Below are 15,086 nucleotides of genomic sequence, written 5' to 3' on the forward strand. Positions count from 1 at the left end.
TCCTTACTTTCTCTTTCACAACCTGTCCTTACTTTCTCTTTCACAACCACCCCTTACTTTCTCTTTCACAACCACCCCTTACTTTCTCTTTCACAACCACCCCTTACTTTCTCTTTCACAACCACCCCTTACTTTCTCTTTCACAACCACCCCTTACTTTCTCTTTCACAACCACCCCTTACTTTCTCTTTCACAACCACCCCTTACTTTCTCTTTCACAACCACCCCTTACTTTCTCTTTCACAACCTGCCCTTTCTCTTTCACAACCTGTCCTTACTTTCTCTTTCACAACCACCCCTTACTTTCTCTTTCACAACCACCCCTTACTTTCTCTTTCACAACCACCCCTTACTTTCTCTTTCACAACCACCCCTTACTTTCTCTTTCACAACCACCCCTTACTTTCTCTTTCACAACCTGCCCTTTCTCTTTCACAACCTGTCCTTACTTTCTCTTTCACAACCACCCCTTACTTTCTCTTTCACAACCACCCCTTACTTTCTCTTTCACAACCTGCCCTTACTCGTTCTCACTAAATTCTCAGTGTTCCTTCGGTGTTTATGGTCACTTGAGTTTCAATCACCTATATGTGTTTAATTTGACCCAAGCATCTTACCTTTACTCCTTACTTTCACTTTGTTCTTTCACCTAACTGCATGTACCTGACCTCCCAGTGGAATACATCCTCTGTTCCCTACTGTCTCCTCACTTGAGGCTGAACCATGTAGGTTCGAAACGTTATGTAAATTATAATATGTTTAATACATTCTACACTTAATTGTTATTATTTATGTCAACCTTGAACAAATATGACATTTGCAGTAATCCTTTTCCAGTTAAACCGAGATGCAAGAGCACTAGACAGAGGGAGAGAAGCCCCTTTACAAGAAAATAATCAACACGGAATATGAAGTTATATTCAATGAGCTATGTCTAATTGAAAATTTGATGCCAGTATACACTATTATACAAACTTGTGTGTAATATATATATATATATATATATATATATATATATATATATATATATATATATATATATATATATATATATATATATAATATAATATATATATATATGATTGCATCTTTCCCTAAAGACACATTTCACGACCAACATTCCTATTATCAACTCAAGTGACAATTTCACTTAAAATGTATATGTTACCCCTTCTAAACCATCCACAGTCACCTGTCAACCGACACCAGGTGCACCAACCCCCGCGCCACCCATCTCTCGTCATCGCCCAGTAACGTACCTTCCTCCAGTTGAAGCGCTTGAGTATAGAAGTGACGGACTTGCTGATCTGGTTGTCAGGTGGTCTGGTGCGGGCGAAGGTCGGGAAGCTCTTCTTGTCTGACGTCTCCGGATGTGTGCAGAACTGTGGGGAGGGAGAGAGACACGAGCTGAGGACGGGTTACGGAGTCGTGAACATGTGTGTGTGAGTGGGTCACGGCTAATAATATGTGAGTGGGGAAATGTGGTAGGTCGGTTTTCTCCTATTATTTGCATAGAACTCAATGTTAACACTCGGAAGACCTGGCCCTTGTCATGGAGCTCAGTTATAACACCGGGGAGGCCTGGTCCTCGTCATGGAGCTCATTTATATCACCGGGGAGGCCTGGTCCTTGTCATGGAGCTCATTTATATCACCGGGGAGGCCTGGTCCTCGTCATGGAGCTCATTTATATCACCGGGGAGGCCTGGTCCTTGTCATGGAGCTCAGTTATAACACCGGGGAGGCCTGGTCCTTGTCATGGAGCTCAGTTATAACACCGGGGAGGCCTGGTCCTTGTCATGGAGCTCAGTTATAACACCGGGGAGGCCTGGTCCTCGTCATGGAGCTCAGTTATAACACCGGGGGGACCTGGCCCTTGTCATGGAGCTCAGTTATAACACCGGGAAGACCTGGCCCTTGTCATGGAGCTCAGTTATAACACCGGGAAGACCTGGCCCTTGTCATGGAGCTCAGTTATAACACCGGGAAGACCTGGTTCTTGTCATGGAGCTCAGTTATAACACCGGGAAGACCTGGCCCTTGTCATGGAGCTCAGTTATAACACCGGGAAGACCTGGCCCTTGTCATGGAGCTCAGTTATAACACCGGGAAGACCTGGTCCTTGTCATGGAGCTCAGTTATAACACCGGGGGGACCTGGCCCTTGTCATGGAGCTCAGTTATAACACCGGGAAGACCTGGTCCTTGTCATGGAGCTCAGTTATGACACCGGGAAGACCTGGTCCTTGTCATGGAGCTCAGTTATGACACCGGGAAGACCTGGTCCTAGTCATGGAGCTCAGTTATAACACCGGGAAGACCTGGTCCTTGTCATGGAGCTACGTTATAACACCGGGAAGACCTGGTCCTTGTCATGGAGCACAGTTATAACACCGGGAAGACCTGGTCCTTGTCATGGAGCTCAGTTATGACACCGGGAAGACCTGGTCCTTGTCATGGAGCTCAGTTATAACACCGGGAAGACCTGGTCCTTGTCATGGAGCTCAGTTATAACACCGGGGGGACCTGGTCCTTGTCATGGAGCTCAGTTATAACACCGCCGGGACAAACGTATTGACTGGCTGCGGAGATTAACGACAGGAACAAAACTAATGACTAATAAAACCCTGCTACACGTACTGAATAACTTGACAAGAACAACTGATATTATATATAGATATTATTATAATTTTAAACATAAAAAATTAAGATATTTATGACGTAAAAATATCTTGAAGGCGAGAAATAGTTTTAGATTTGAGTGTTATACTTCACCCTCCTGGAACGTTGCGTTAAAGGAAGCACTCACTCGAGTGATAACTTGGCGCTAAGTCTATCATCAGATTAAGCGCACTCAAGCTGAAACCCTCCCCCCCCCCCCATTTTTTTTCTCGTATATAAATTAATTGTAAATTATTTTGGAATTGTGTGGATAATTAGGTCTAGGAGAGGTTAGGTTTTTTTTGCTGGTAGTTAATAATATTTAAAGCACTTGGATGAACCATTCGTTCTATAACGAAATGGTTTAATGATAATTTTGTCATTGTTTACGTGAGTGGTGCTACGGGCTCACCATAGCCCGTGCTACTTGGAACTTTGTTCCAGGTAGCGAATCTTTAACAATAACAACGTGAGTGGTGTTTGCTGGAGACCGTAGTTCGAGCCCCACCAGTGAACCACTGGGAATGTTCACACACACTTACCCTACACGATTGTTCACACGACCAACACCAACTACCCGACCACCACCACCAACTACCCGACCACCACCACCAACTACCCGACCACCACCACCAACTACCCGACCACCACCACCAACTACCCGACCACCACCACCACCACCACCACCAACTACCCGACCACCAACACCACCACCAACTACCCGACCACCACCACCAACTACCCGACCACCACCACCAACTACCCGACCACCACCACCACCACCAACTACCCGACCACCACCACCAACTACCCGACCACCACAACACTGGGAATCACCAGCACCCTTGACATGCACCCAGTGTCAAGCAGTGGAAAATAAATCTGGACCAAAATAAAGGAGTAATTGGAGAACAGTTAGAACAGCTTCTTTAAATTGGAAGAAAGTAGCAGAAGAGAAGAGAAATGTTATCTGGAAATGCAAACGGAATCGTAGACATGTGAGGGAATACACATACCCCTGAAAAAAGACGTTGTGGCAAGTAGACGGAGCCCAGATGAGCAAGAACTCACCCCACTAAGTGAGTGTTAGGTAGGCACTGTGAGGTGAGCACCACGCTCTCACACGAGGTGAGCACCACGCTCTCACACGCTGGTGAGCACCACGCACTCACACGAGGTGAGCACCACGCTCTCACACGAGGTGAGCACCACGCTCTCACACGAGGTGAGCACCACGCTCTCACACGAGGTGAGCACCACGCTCTCACACGAGGTGAGCACCACGCTCTCACACGAGGTGAGCACCACGCTCTCACACGAGGTGAGCACCACGCTCTCACACGAGGTGAGCACCACGCTCTCACACGAGGTGAGCACCACGCACTCACACGAGGTGAGCACCACGCTCTCACACGAGGTGAGCACCACGCTCTCAGACGAGGTGAGCACCACGCTCTCAGACGAGGTGAGCACCACGCTCTCAGACGAGGTGAGCACCACGCTCTCACACGAGGTGAGCACCACGCTCTCACACGAGGTGAGCACCACGCTCTCACACGAGGTGAGCACCACGCACTCACACGAGGTGAGCACCACGCTTTCACACACTGGAGAGCCTCGTCAGTAACTGAAGATGAACTCCAGGAGCGCTGTGCGCCTCACTCCAGTGAAGACATAAGCCCGCTCCTTGCATCAAGAGATAAGAAAATGTGAGGGGAATCTGAGCCAGCTGTCACACGCGGGAGATGAATGCCGGAATAAGGACGAGCAACGAGCAGCGAGAATCTTGGAGTCTTGCCCTGACACAGCTTAGGCACTGATGGCACTGTGCCGTGACACACCTGACGAAGCACTGATGGCACTGTGCCGTGACACACCTGACGAAACACTGATGGCACTGTGCCGTGACACACCTGACGAAACACTTATGGCACTGTGCCGTGACACATCTAAGGTGGTGGTGGTGGTGGCGCTGTCATGAAACGGTGAACAGGAATTAGGAAGAAGAGAGATGGGAACGTGCACCATAAAAGTAACGTGTTGTCAGTCTAAGGCAAGTGATTGAGAGAGTGCGGCCAAGAGCCCTCCGCGCGGTCACGAAGACAGCTCTTGACTCTCTACAGGAGTAATAGCAACTCCAGCTGACGGCTCAAGCCAACTCCGGGATTCGCGGTAGAGTCAGTCGGAAGTTTTCTCGTTTATTTCGTAATTACCTACATAAGTATCTTCGTGGTGAAGGAGAGGGAAGGTGGTGAAGGAGAGAGGGAAGGTGGTGAAGGTGAGGGGGAAGGTGGTGAAGGAGAGGGAAGGTGGTGAAGGAGAGAGGGAAGGTGGTGAAGGAGAGGGAAGGTGGTGAAGGAGAGGGAAGGTGGTGAAGGAGAGGGAAGGTGGTGAAGGTGAGGGAAGGTGGTGAAGGAGAGGGGGAAGGTGGTGAAGGAGAGAGGGAAGGTGGTGAAGGAGAGAGGGAAGGTGGTGAAGGAGAGAGGGAAGGTGGTGAAGGAGAGGGAAGGTGGTGAAGGAGAGGGAAGGTGGTGAAGGAGAGGGAAGGTGGTGAAGGTGAGGGAAGGTGGTGAAGGAGAGGGGGAAGGTGGTGAAGGAGAGAGGGAAGGTGGTGAAGGAGAGAGGGAAGGTGGTGAAGGAGAGGGGGAAGGTGGTGAAGGAGAGAGGGAAGGTGGTGAAGGAGAGAGGGAAGGTGGTGAAGGAGAGAGGGAAGGTGGTGAAGGAGAGGGAAGGTGGTGAAGGAGAGGGAAGGTGGTGAAGGAGAGGGAAGGTGGTGAAGGTGAGGGAAGGTGGTGAAGGAGAGGGGGAAGGTGGTGAAGGAGAGAGGGAAGGTGGTGAAGGAGAGAGGGAAGGTGGTGAAGGAGAGGGGGAAGGTGGTGAAGGAGAGAGGGAAGGTGGTGAAGGAGAGAGGGAAGGTGGTGAAGGAGAGAGGGAAGGTGGTGAAGGAGAGGGAAGGTGGTGAAGGAGAGGGAAGGTGGTGAAGGAGAGGGAAGGTGGTGAAGGAGAGGGAAGGTGGTGAAGGTGAGGGAAGGTGGTGAAGGAGAGAGGGAAGGTGGTGAAGGAGAGAGGGAAGGTGGTGAAGGTGAGGGAAGGTGGTGAAGGTGAGGGAAGGTGGTGAAGGAGAGAGGGAAGGTGGTGAAGGAGAGGGAAGGTGGTGAAGGAGAGAGGGAAGGTGGTGAAGGTGAGGGGGAAGGTGGTGAAGGTGAGGGAAGGTGGTGAAGGAGAGGGAAGGTGGTGAAGGAGAGGGAAGGTGGTGAAGGAGAGAGGGAAGGTGGTGAAGGAGAGAGGGAAGGTGGTGAAGGAGAGAGGGAAGGTGGTGAAGGAGAGAGGGAAGGTGTTGAAGGAGAGGGAAGGTGGTGAAGGAGAGAGGGAAGGTGGTGAAGGAGAGAGGGAAGGTGGTGAAGGAGAGAGGGAAGGTGGTGAAGGAGAGAGGGAAGGTGGTGAAGGAGAGAGGGAAGGTGGTGAAGGTGAGGGGGAAGGTGGTGAAGGTGAGGGAAGGTGGTGAAGAAGAGAGGGAAGGTGGTGAAGGAGAGAGGGAAGGTGGTGAAGGAGAGAGGGAAGGTGGTGAAGGAGAGAGGGAAGGTGGTGAAGGAGAGAGGGAAGGTGGTGAAGAAGAGAGGGAAGGTGGTGAAGGAGAGAGGGAAGGTGGTGAAGGAGAGAGGGAAGGTGGTGAAGGAGAGAGGGAAGGTGCTGAAGGAGACAGGGAAGGTGGTGAAGGAGAGAGGGAAGGTGGTGAAGGAGAGAGGGAAGGTGGTGAAGGAGAGGGAAGGTGGTGAAGGAGAGAGGGAAGGTGGTGAAGGAGAGGGAAGGTGGTGAAGGAGAGAGGGAAGGTGGTGAATGAGAGGGAAGGTGGTGAAGGAGAGAGGGAAGGTGGTGAAGGAGAGAGGGAAGGTGGTGAAGGAGAGAGGGAAGGTGGTGAAGGAGAGAGGGAAGGTGGTGAAGGAGAGGGAAGGTGGTGAAGGAGAGAGGGAAGGTGGTGAAGGAGAGGGAAGGTGGTGAAGGAGAGAGGGAAGGTGGTGAAGGAGAGAGGGAAGGTGGTGAAGGAGAGAGGGAAGGTGGTGAAGGAGAGGGAAGGTGGTGAAGGAGAGGGAAGGTGGTGAAGGAGAGGGAAGGTGGTGAAGGTGAGGGAAGGTGGTGAAGGAGAGGGGGAAGGTGGTGAAGGAGAGAGGGAAGGTGGTGAAGGAGAGAGGGAAGGTGGTGAAGGAGAGGGGGAAGGTGGTGAAGGAGAGAGGGAAGGTGGTGAAGGAGAGAGGGAAGGTGGTGAAGGAGAGAGGGAAGGTGGTGAAGGAGAGGGAAGGTGGTGAAGGAGAGGGAAGGTGGTGAAGGAGAGGGAAGGTGGTGAAGGTGAGGGAAGGTGGTGAAGGAGAGGGGGAAGGTGGTGAAGGAGAGAGGGAAGGTGGTGAAGGAGAGAGGGAAGGTGGTGAAGGAGAGGGGGAAGGTGGTGAAGGAGAGAGGGAAGGTGGTGAAGGAGAGAGGGAAGGTGGTGAAGGAGAGAGGGAAGGTGGTGAAGGAGAGGGAAGGTGGTGAAGGAGAGGGAAGGTGGTGAAGGAGAGGGAAGGTGGTGAAGGAGAGGGAAGGTGGTGAAGGTGAGGGAAGGTGGTGAAGGAGAGAGGGAAGGTGGTGAAGGAGAGAGGGAAGGTGGTGAAGGTGAGGGAAGGTGGTGAAGGTGAGGGAAGGTGGTGAAGGAGAGAGGGAAGGTGGTGAAGGAGAGGGAAGGTGGTGAAGGAGAGAGGGAAGGTGGTGAAGGTGAGGGGGAAGGTGGTGAAGGTGAGGGAAGGTGGTGAAGGAGAGGGAAGGTGGTGAAGGAGAGGGAAGGTGGTGAAGGAGAGAGGGAAGGTGGTGAAGGAGAGAGGGAAGGTGGTGAAGGAGAGAGGGAAGGTGGTGAAGGAGAGAGGGAAGGTGTTGAAGGAGAGGGAAGGTGGTGAAGGAGAGAGGGAAGGTGGTGAAGGAGAGAGGGAAGGTGGTGAAGGAGAGAGGGAAGGTGGTGAAGGAGAGAGGGAAGGTGGTGAAGGAGAGAGGGAAGGTGGTGAAGGTGAGGGGGAAGGTGGTGAAGGTGAGGGAAGGTGGTGAAGAAGAGAGGGAAGGTGGTGAAGGAGAGAGGGAAGGTGGTGAAGGAGAGAGGGAAGGTGGTGAAGGAGAGAGGGAAGGTGGTGAAGGAGAGAGGGAAGGTGGTGAAGAAGAGAGGGAAGGTGGTGAAGGAGAGAGGGAAGGTGGTGAAGGAGAGAGGGAAGGTGGTGAAGGAGAGAGGGAAGGTGCTGAAGGAGACAGGGAAGGTGGTGAAGGAGAGAGGGAAGGTGGTGAAGGAGAGAGGGAAGGTGGTGAAGGAGAGGGAAGGTGGGGAAGGAGAGAGGGAAGGTGGGGAAGGAGAGGGAAGGTGGTGAAGGAGAGAGGGAAGGTGGTGAATGAGAGGGAAGGTGGTGAAGGAGAGAGGGAAGGTGGTGAAGGAGAGAGGGAAGGTGGTGAAGGAGAGAGGGAAGGTGGTGAAGGAGAGAGGGAAGGTGGTGAAGGAGAGGGAAGGTGGTGAAGGAGAGAGGGAAGGTGGTGAAGGAGAGGGAAGGTGGTGAAGGAGAGAGGGAAGGTGGTGAAGGAGAGAGGGAAGGTGGTGAAGGAGAGAGGGAAGGTGGTGAAGGAGAGAGGGAAGGTGGTGAAGGAGAGAGGGAAGGTGGTGAAGGTTAGAGGGAAGGTGGTGAAGGAGAGAGGGAAGGTGGTGAATGAGAGGGAAGGTGGTGAATGAGAGGGAAGGTGGTGAAGGAGAGGGAAGGTGGTGAAGGAGAGAGGGAAGGTGGTGAAGGAGAGAGGGAAGGTGGTGAAGGAGAGGGAAGGTGGTGAAGGAGAGGGAAGGTGGTGAAGGAGAGGGGGAAGGTGGTGAAGGAGAGAGGGAAGGTGGTGAAGGAGAGAGGGAAGGTGGTGAAGGAGAGGGAAGGTGGTGAATGAGAGGGAAGGTGGTGAAGGAGAGGGAAGGTGGTGAAGGAGAGAGGGAAGGTGGTGAAGGAGAGAGGGAAGGTGGTGAAGGAGAGGGAAGGTGGTGAAGGAGAGGGAAGGTGGTGAAGGAGAGGGGGAAGGTGGTGAAGGAGAGAGGGAAGGTGGTGAAGGAGAGGGAAGGTGGTGAAGGAGAGGGAAGGTGGTGAAGGAGAGGGAAGGTGGTGAAGGTGAGGGAAGGTGGAGAAGGAGAGGGAAGGTGGTGAAGGTGAGGGAAGGTGGTGAAGGTGAGTGAAGGTGGAGAAGGTGAGGGAAGGTGGTGAAGGAGAGGGAAGGTGGTGAAGGTGAGGGAAGGTGGTGAAGGAGAGAGGGAAGGTGGTGAAGGTGAGAGGGAAGGTGGTGAAGGTGAGGGAAGGTGGTGAAGGAGAGGGAAGGTAATGAAGGTAAGGGAAGGTGGTGAAGGAGAGAGGGAAGGTGGTGAAGGAGAGGGAAGGTGGTGAAGGAGAGAGGGAAGGTGGTGAAGGAGAGGGAAGGTGGTGAAGGTGAGGGAAGGTGGTGAAGGAGAGAGGGAAGGTGGTGAAGGAGAGGGAAGGTGGTGAAGGAGAGGGGGAAGGTGGTGAAGGAGAGAGGGAAGGTGGTGAAGGAGAGAGGGAAGGTGGTGAAGGAGAGGGAAGGTGGTGAAGGAGAGGGGGAAGGTGGTGAAGGAGAGAGGGAAGGTGGTGAAGGAGAGAGGGAAGGTGGTGAAGGAGAGGGAAGGTGGTGAAGGTGAGGGAAGGTGGTGAAGGTGAGGGAAGATAATGCAGGTAAGGGAAGGTGGTGAAGGAGAGAGGGAAGGTGGTGAAGGAGAGGGAAGGTGGTGAAGGAGAGAGGGAAGGTGGTGAAGGAGAGGGAAGGTGGTGAAGGTGAGGGAAGGTGGTGAAGGAGAGAGGGAAGGTGGTGAAGGAGAGGGGGAAGGTGGTGAAGGTGAGGGAAGGTGGAGAAGGTGAGGGAAGGTGGTGAAGGAGAGAGAAGGTGGTAATAGGAGAATCCAGGTCGATATGCAGGTCAGTAATCATTCAATTAGTAGACTGACAACTAGAGAAGCAACATTTGCCAGGTGGACCACTCTTCCCGCAGGCACAAGCTGGTGGATACAAAGATGACACAACACATACGAACTGAAAGCCAAGATGAACGAGGACATAAGATCGGATTCCTTTAGAGAACGAGTAGTAACCAATTGGAGTGAGGTAGACGAGGCCCAATCAGACCCATTCTATTCACAGCTTCAAAAGGCGTTTCGACACAGCATCAGACACAGTTACATCACTGAACAAGAGGGTCGGGAATCGTGGGGCCTCAGATGCTCACTCATCTGAGGCGAGAGCCTGATATTTACCTGTGTATTCACATCCACGCGTGAAGGCTTCCAGGGGTTTCCATAGGCACCAAATGCAATCAACAAGGCTTCGGGGAGATCAGAGAAGCCTTACCGAGGACAATTGCAGTTCTCATGCAAGCAGGCCATTCCCGAGTCGGTGAACGGTGAGATTGCTATGCAACACAGAAGCTTAAGTATTTTTAAAACATCTTCTTTCGGTTGCCAAGTGTCGCAGAGAAGAACATTCAATGATTTCATAAGAAAAGAAGGAATGAAAAAGTTTAACGATGTGTTTGTTGTGTGTGTGTGTGTGTGTGTGTGTGTGTGTGTGTGTGTGTGTGTGTGTGTGTGTGTGTGTGTGTGTGTGTGTGTGTGTACTTATTTGTACTCACCTATTTGTGCTTGCAGGGGTTGAGCTCTGGCTCTTTGGTCCCGCCTCTCAACTGTCAATCAACAGGTGTACAGGTTCCTGAGCCTACTGGGCTCTATCATATCTACACTTGAAACTGTGTATGGAGTCAGCCTCCACCACATCACTGCATAATGCATTCCATTTGTCAACCACTCTGACACTAAAAAAAGTTCTTTCTAATATCTTTGTGGCTCATTTGGGCACTCGATTTCCACCTGTGTCCCCTAGTGCGTGTGCCCCTTGTGTTAAATAGCATATCTTTATCTACCCTGTCAATTCCTTTGAGAATCTTGTATGTGGTGATCATGTCCCCCCTACCTCTTCTGTTTTCCAGCGACGTGAGGTTTAACTCCCGTAGTCTCTCCTCGTAGCTCATACCTCTCAGCTCGGGTACTAGTCTGGTGGCAAACCTTTGAACCTTCTCCAGTTTAGTCTTATCCTTGACTAGAACACACACACACACTGTGTGTGTGTGTGTGAAAAGTCAAGTAAGAAAACTGGTTCTCTGGGTCGAAGCGTGTAAATGGAAATGCAACAGGTTGAATAAACGTTACTAGAGACCTAGAGTGCCTCAGGGGACTTTATTTATAAAAATGAAGAACAGAACTGGTCTTGGGACCAGTTCAGTTCTTCTTTTATAGTAATATCATCAGTAATAACCTATGCTGTACTATATACAAATTTGCCTGACACTAAATTAGGAAGCCAAGTTTGAACACCAATTCAGTCGACCGACAGAGATTACAAGCCGCCTTAAACACCTCAGTTAAAAACTCCGACGATTGGTATATGAATTTTAATGCAGATAAGTGTAAAATAATGCCGTATTGGAAATGAAAATGAGAAGGCAAGCTACTGGATGCACAACACAGCTGATGACATTTAGTGAATAAGGAGACCTGGGAGTGATAGTGGCTAATGAAGCCAACTAAGCCAGCAGTGTACTGGGGCTGTGAAGAATATTAGGCCAATAGAATATTACGTTTCACCGAGAGATCTTTCGGGAGGGAATTATCGGGGGAGGGAATTATCAGGGGAATTGTGGCTAAAGTTACAAGCCATTACGACTATATAGCATTGGGAAGGAATAAGGATAAGGATAAGGATTTGGGATGGGACGGGGGAAAGGATTGGTGCCCAACCACTTGGACGGTCGGGGATTGAACGCCGACCTGCATGAAGCGAGACCGTCGCTCTACCGTCCAGCCCAAGTGGTTGGGAGTCGATCTGAGGTCATCCACACTCGCAACACGTCACAGACACGTCCAGCACCGGTACTCCCCAAGCTGCTCCGGTCACCCAACTTGAGAAAGGAAACTGTGCAATTAAAAAGTCTTCAGCGTTGAGCAACACAAATAACAATAAGACTTAAAAATAAATTCTACAAAACTCGTTTACAAAACTTTTAATGGACAAAAGTATAAAAAAAATAATACACATATTTCGAACCAAAATAGACTTGACAATCAATACCCCAAAAAAGTGATTTAATTATAAAACATAACGTTAAATAAGAAACTGCAGAAGGTCTAATAGGCTGATGACCAGACCACACACTAGAAATTGAAGAGACGACGACGTTTCGGTCCGTCCTGGACCATTCTCAAGTCGATTGTGATGAGGACAGGTAGGGACAGGAATTAAATAGGCAAGAGAGAGCTGAGGAGGAAAGTCAGGTGTAGGGGATAGTAGTCTAATAGGATAGTCTAATAGGCTATTGGCAGCGCCTATTTATACCAACAAAAAAAAAAACTTTATTTACGAGAACAGGTCATACGATCCTGCGTCTATCATGTTACCCAATAATTGGTTGCATAAATCACCTCCCTGTATCGACCAGAGTTGTTGTTGTTGTTGTTAAAGATTTGCTACCTGGAACAAAAAGTTCCAAGTAACACAGGCTATGGTGAGCCCGTAATATCGACCCGGGTCATTCCCTTCTGATTCTGAACTTCTCCAATTTATATATCCGTTGTTTCGTGTTCTAATCAGAGAGATTTCCATCCTCAACCATCGCTCGAAACAATCACCTTGTTGACTGAAAACGGTTGTCTTCATTAGTAAGGTGATTGTTTGTGATCATTAGTAAGGTGTTGTTGACTGAAAACAACCGTTTTCAGTCAACAACGTTGTTAGTTAAGTAGTTTCGTCTATTATATGGGGCCCAAAGTGATCTGCGGTGGTGTTCCGTCAAGCCATTAAGCAAGACGCTGAAACACGTTATCTTGAATCGATTCGAACACATGGAACAACTTTGCAAATTATATAATTTAGTGCAATAGTTTCGGTGTACAGACTGAATTGTTTAGTTCTCACCCCCTCAGATCTCCGCCTCGGAGTGCACGCCACAATGACTGTACACACACAAGCGTGCATTGCAGCTAGAGGTCTGTTGCTGTTCGAATTGGTTTGTAATCCTTTCTAATATCTGAAATTCAAATATTAGCTTGGTTATATAAGCAATGACTGGTAAATGGTAAACAATGACTACATAAGAAGCAAACAATAACCACATAAGAAAAACAATGACAACATAAACAAATAGTGAAGATCATGACTAAATTTCATTCGACATTGTATGGACGCTTCGAGACACACACAAACACACAACTTTTGCTGTATCATATATATATTATTTGCTTAATTTTGTTTGGGACAGCCAGCATGTGTGTATATGTATACGTTAGGCTTATTTAAAGGTGTCTCCGAGGTTGCAACAAAACTGCAACCCCACAGCAAGCTAGCTCCCGAGTACCTATTTACTGCTGGGTGAAGAGAAGCATTAGATGATAGGAAAAGTGGTGGTAAATTGTTTATTTATAATGTCAAAATTTCGAGAAAGTTAAAAAAAAAAAAATACGTTCAAAATTGCAGAAGAGGAAAAAGGGGAAGGAAACAACCTCAAACTACCAAACAAGCCAACAAACAACACCCTTTACCGAGTGTTCCCTGACCAATTGGAACTTTCTTCCTGCCAAGTTACCCCCCATCCTTCCCTCTGTCTCCTCCCCATCCTTCCCTCTGTCTCCTCCCCATCCTTCCCTCTGTCTCCTCCCCATCCTTCCCTCTGTCTCCTCCCCATCCTTCCCTCTGTCTCCTCCCCATCCTTCCCTCTGTCTCCTCCCCATCCTTCCCTCTGTCTCCTCCCCATCCTCCCCTCTGTCTTCCCCCCATCTCCTCTCCTCTTCCTCGTTGCTCCCCTCTCACCCGACTCCTTCCTCCCCTCCCCCCATCCGCCGTCCGTCCATCCAGTTCCTCTCTCTCCAGGAATATTGGGATCCGCCTGAGGCTGGGGCGGCCGTGGGACGCGGTAATCATATTCCATGGTTTCCAGAGCAGAAAATCATGACTTGAGCTCTTTCCTGGGAAACCAATGACCGTCCAGGACCTGGCTGGACCTCTCTGGGAGACCAATGGCCGTCCAGGACCTGGCTGGATTTATCTGGGAGACCAATGACAGTCCAGGACCTGGCTGGACCTCTCTGGGAGACCAATGGCCGTCCAAGACCTGGCTGGATTTATCTGGGAGACCAATGACAGTCCAGGACCATGCTAGACCTTCTTCGGCGGCCAAAAATTGTCAAGGACCAGGCTGGCCTTACCTGGGAGGTCAGTGAAGGTCTATGATGAGGCAAAACCATCCTGGGAATATATTATGTGTTCGTACAAGTTTCAGCTCGATGGTATATGGTGGGCGTGTACGTTTGTGTTGTATAAGGAGGTGTACGTGGGTGTTGTATAAGGGCGTGATATATGGGCATGTACGTGGGTGTTGTATAAGGGCGTGATATATGGGCATGTACGTGGGTGTTGTATAAGGGCGTGATATATGGGCATGTACGTGGGTGTTGCATAAGGGCGTGATACATGGGCATGTACGTGGGTGTTGTATAAGGGCGTGATATATGGGCATGTACGTAGGTGTTGTATAAGGGCGTGATATATGGGCATGTACGTGGGTGTTCTATAAGGGCGTGATATATGGGCATGTACGTGGGTGTTGTATAAGGGCGTGATATATGGGCATGTACGTGGGTGTTGTATAAGGGCGTGATATATGGGCATGTACGTGGGTGTTGTATAAGGGCGTGATATATGGGCATGTACGTGGGTGTTGTATAAGGGCGTGATATATGGGCATGTACGTGGGTGTTGTATAAGGGCGTGATATATGGGCATGTACGTGGGTGTTGTATAAGGGCGTGATATATGGGCATGTACGTGGGTGTTGTATAAGGGCGTGATATATGGGCATGTACGTGGGTGTTGTATAAGGACGGGGTATGTGGGCATGTACTTGGGTGTTGTATAAGGACGGGGTATGTGGGCATGTACGTGGGTGTTGTATAAGGACGGGGTATGTTGGCATGTACGTGGGTGTTGTATAAGGACGGGGTATTTATTCGAGGTATGTTGGTTATCATACCTCGCATACCTCGAGGTATACGAGGTATGATTGGGCGTGGAATATTGGGAGAATATGTGGCCGTAGTATACGGGATGTGGAATCTACGAACACTCACCTATTTGTACTTGCAGTGAATGAGTTCCGTCTCTTGGGTCCCGCCTCTCAACCCGTAATGGAATGATGAATAGATTTCTGAGCCTATTGCTCTGTCATATTTACATTTAAAGCGGTAAATGTAATTTACCTCCACCACTTCACTTATCTCATTTAATTTGTTCACTTAGTTCATTTAATTTGTCCACTTAGCTCATTTTGTTTGTTCACGTAG

The 15,086-nt window shown here is 49.7% G+C and overlaps 1 protein-coding gene across 3 annotated transcripts in view; it reads right to left on the bottom strand.

Moving 5' to 3' along the window:
* Positions 1–15,086, bottom strand: part of LOC123765885 (guanylate cyclase 32E) — a 350,346-nt gene that overhangs the window by 136,077 nt on the left and 199,183 nt on the right. For all 3 annotated transcript variants that reach the window (XM_069299969.1, XM_069299974.1, XM_069299977.1), the window contains one exon: positions 1,260–1,382. In XM_069299969.1, the coding sequence (XP_069156070.1) occupies positions 1,260–1,382 (123 nt within the window). The remainder of the gene's footprint in view (positions 1–1,259; positions 1,383–15,086) is intronic.

Source organism: Procambarus clarkii, chromosome 5 (assembly GCF_040958095.1).
Source record: "Procambarus clarkii isolate CNS0578487 chromosome 5, FALCON_Pclarkii_2.0, whole genome shotgun sequence".
Lineage (NCBI taxonomy): Eukaryota > Metazoa > Arthropoda > Malacostraca > Decapoda > Cambaridae > Procambarus > Procambarus clarkii.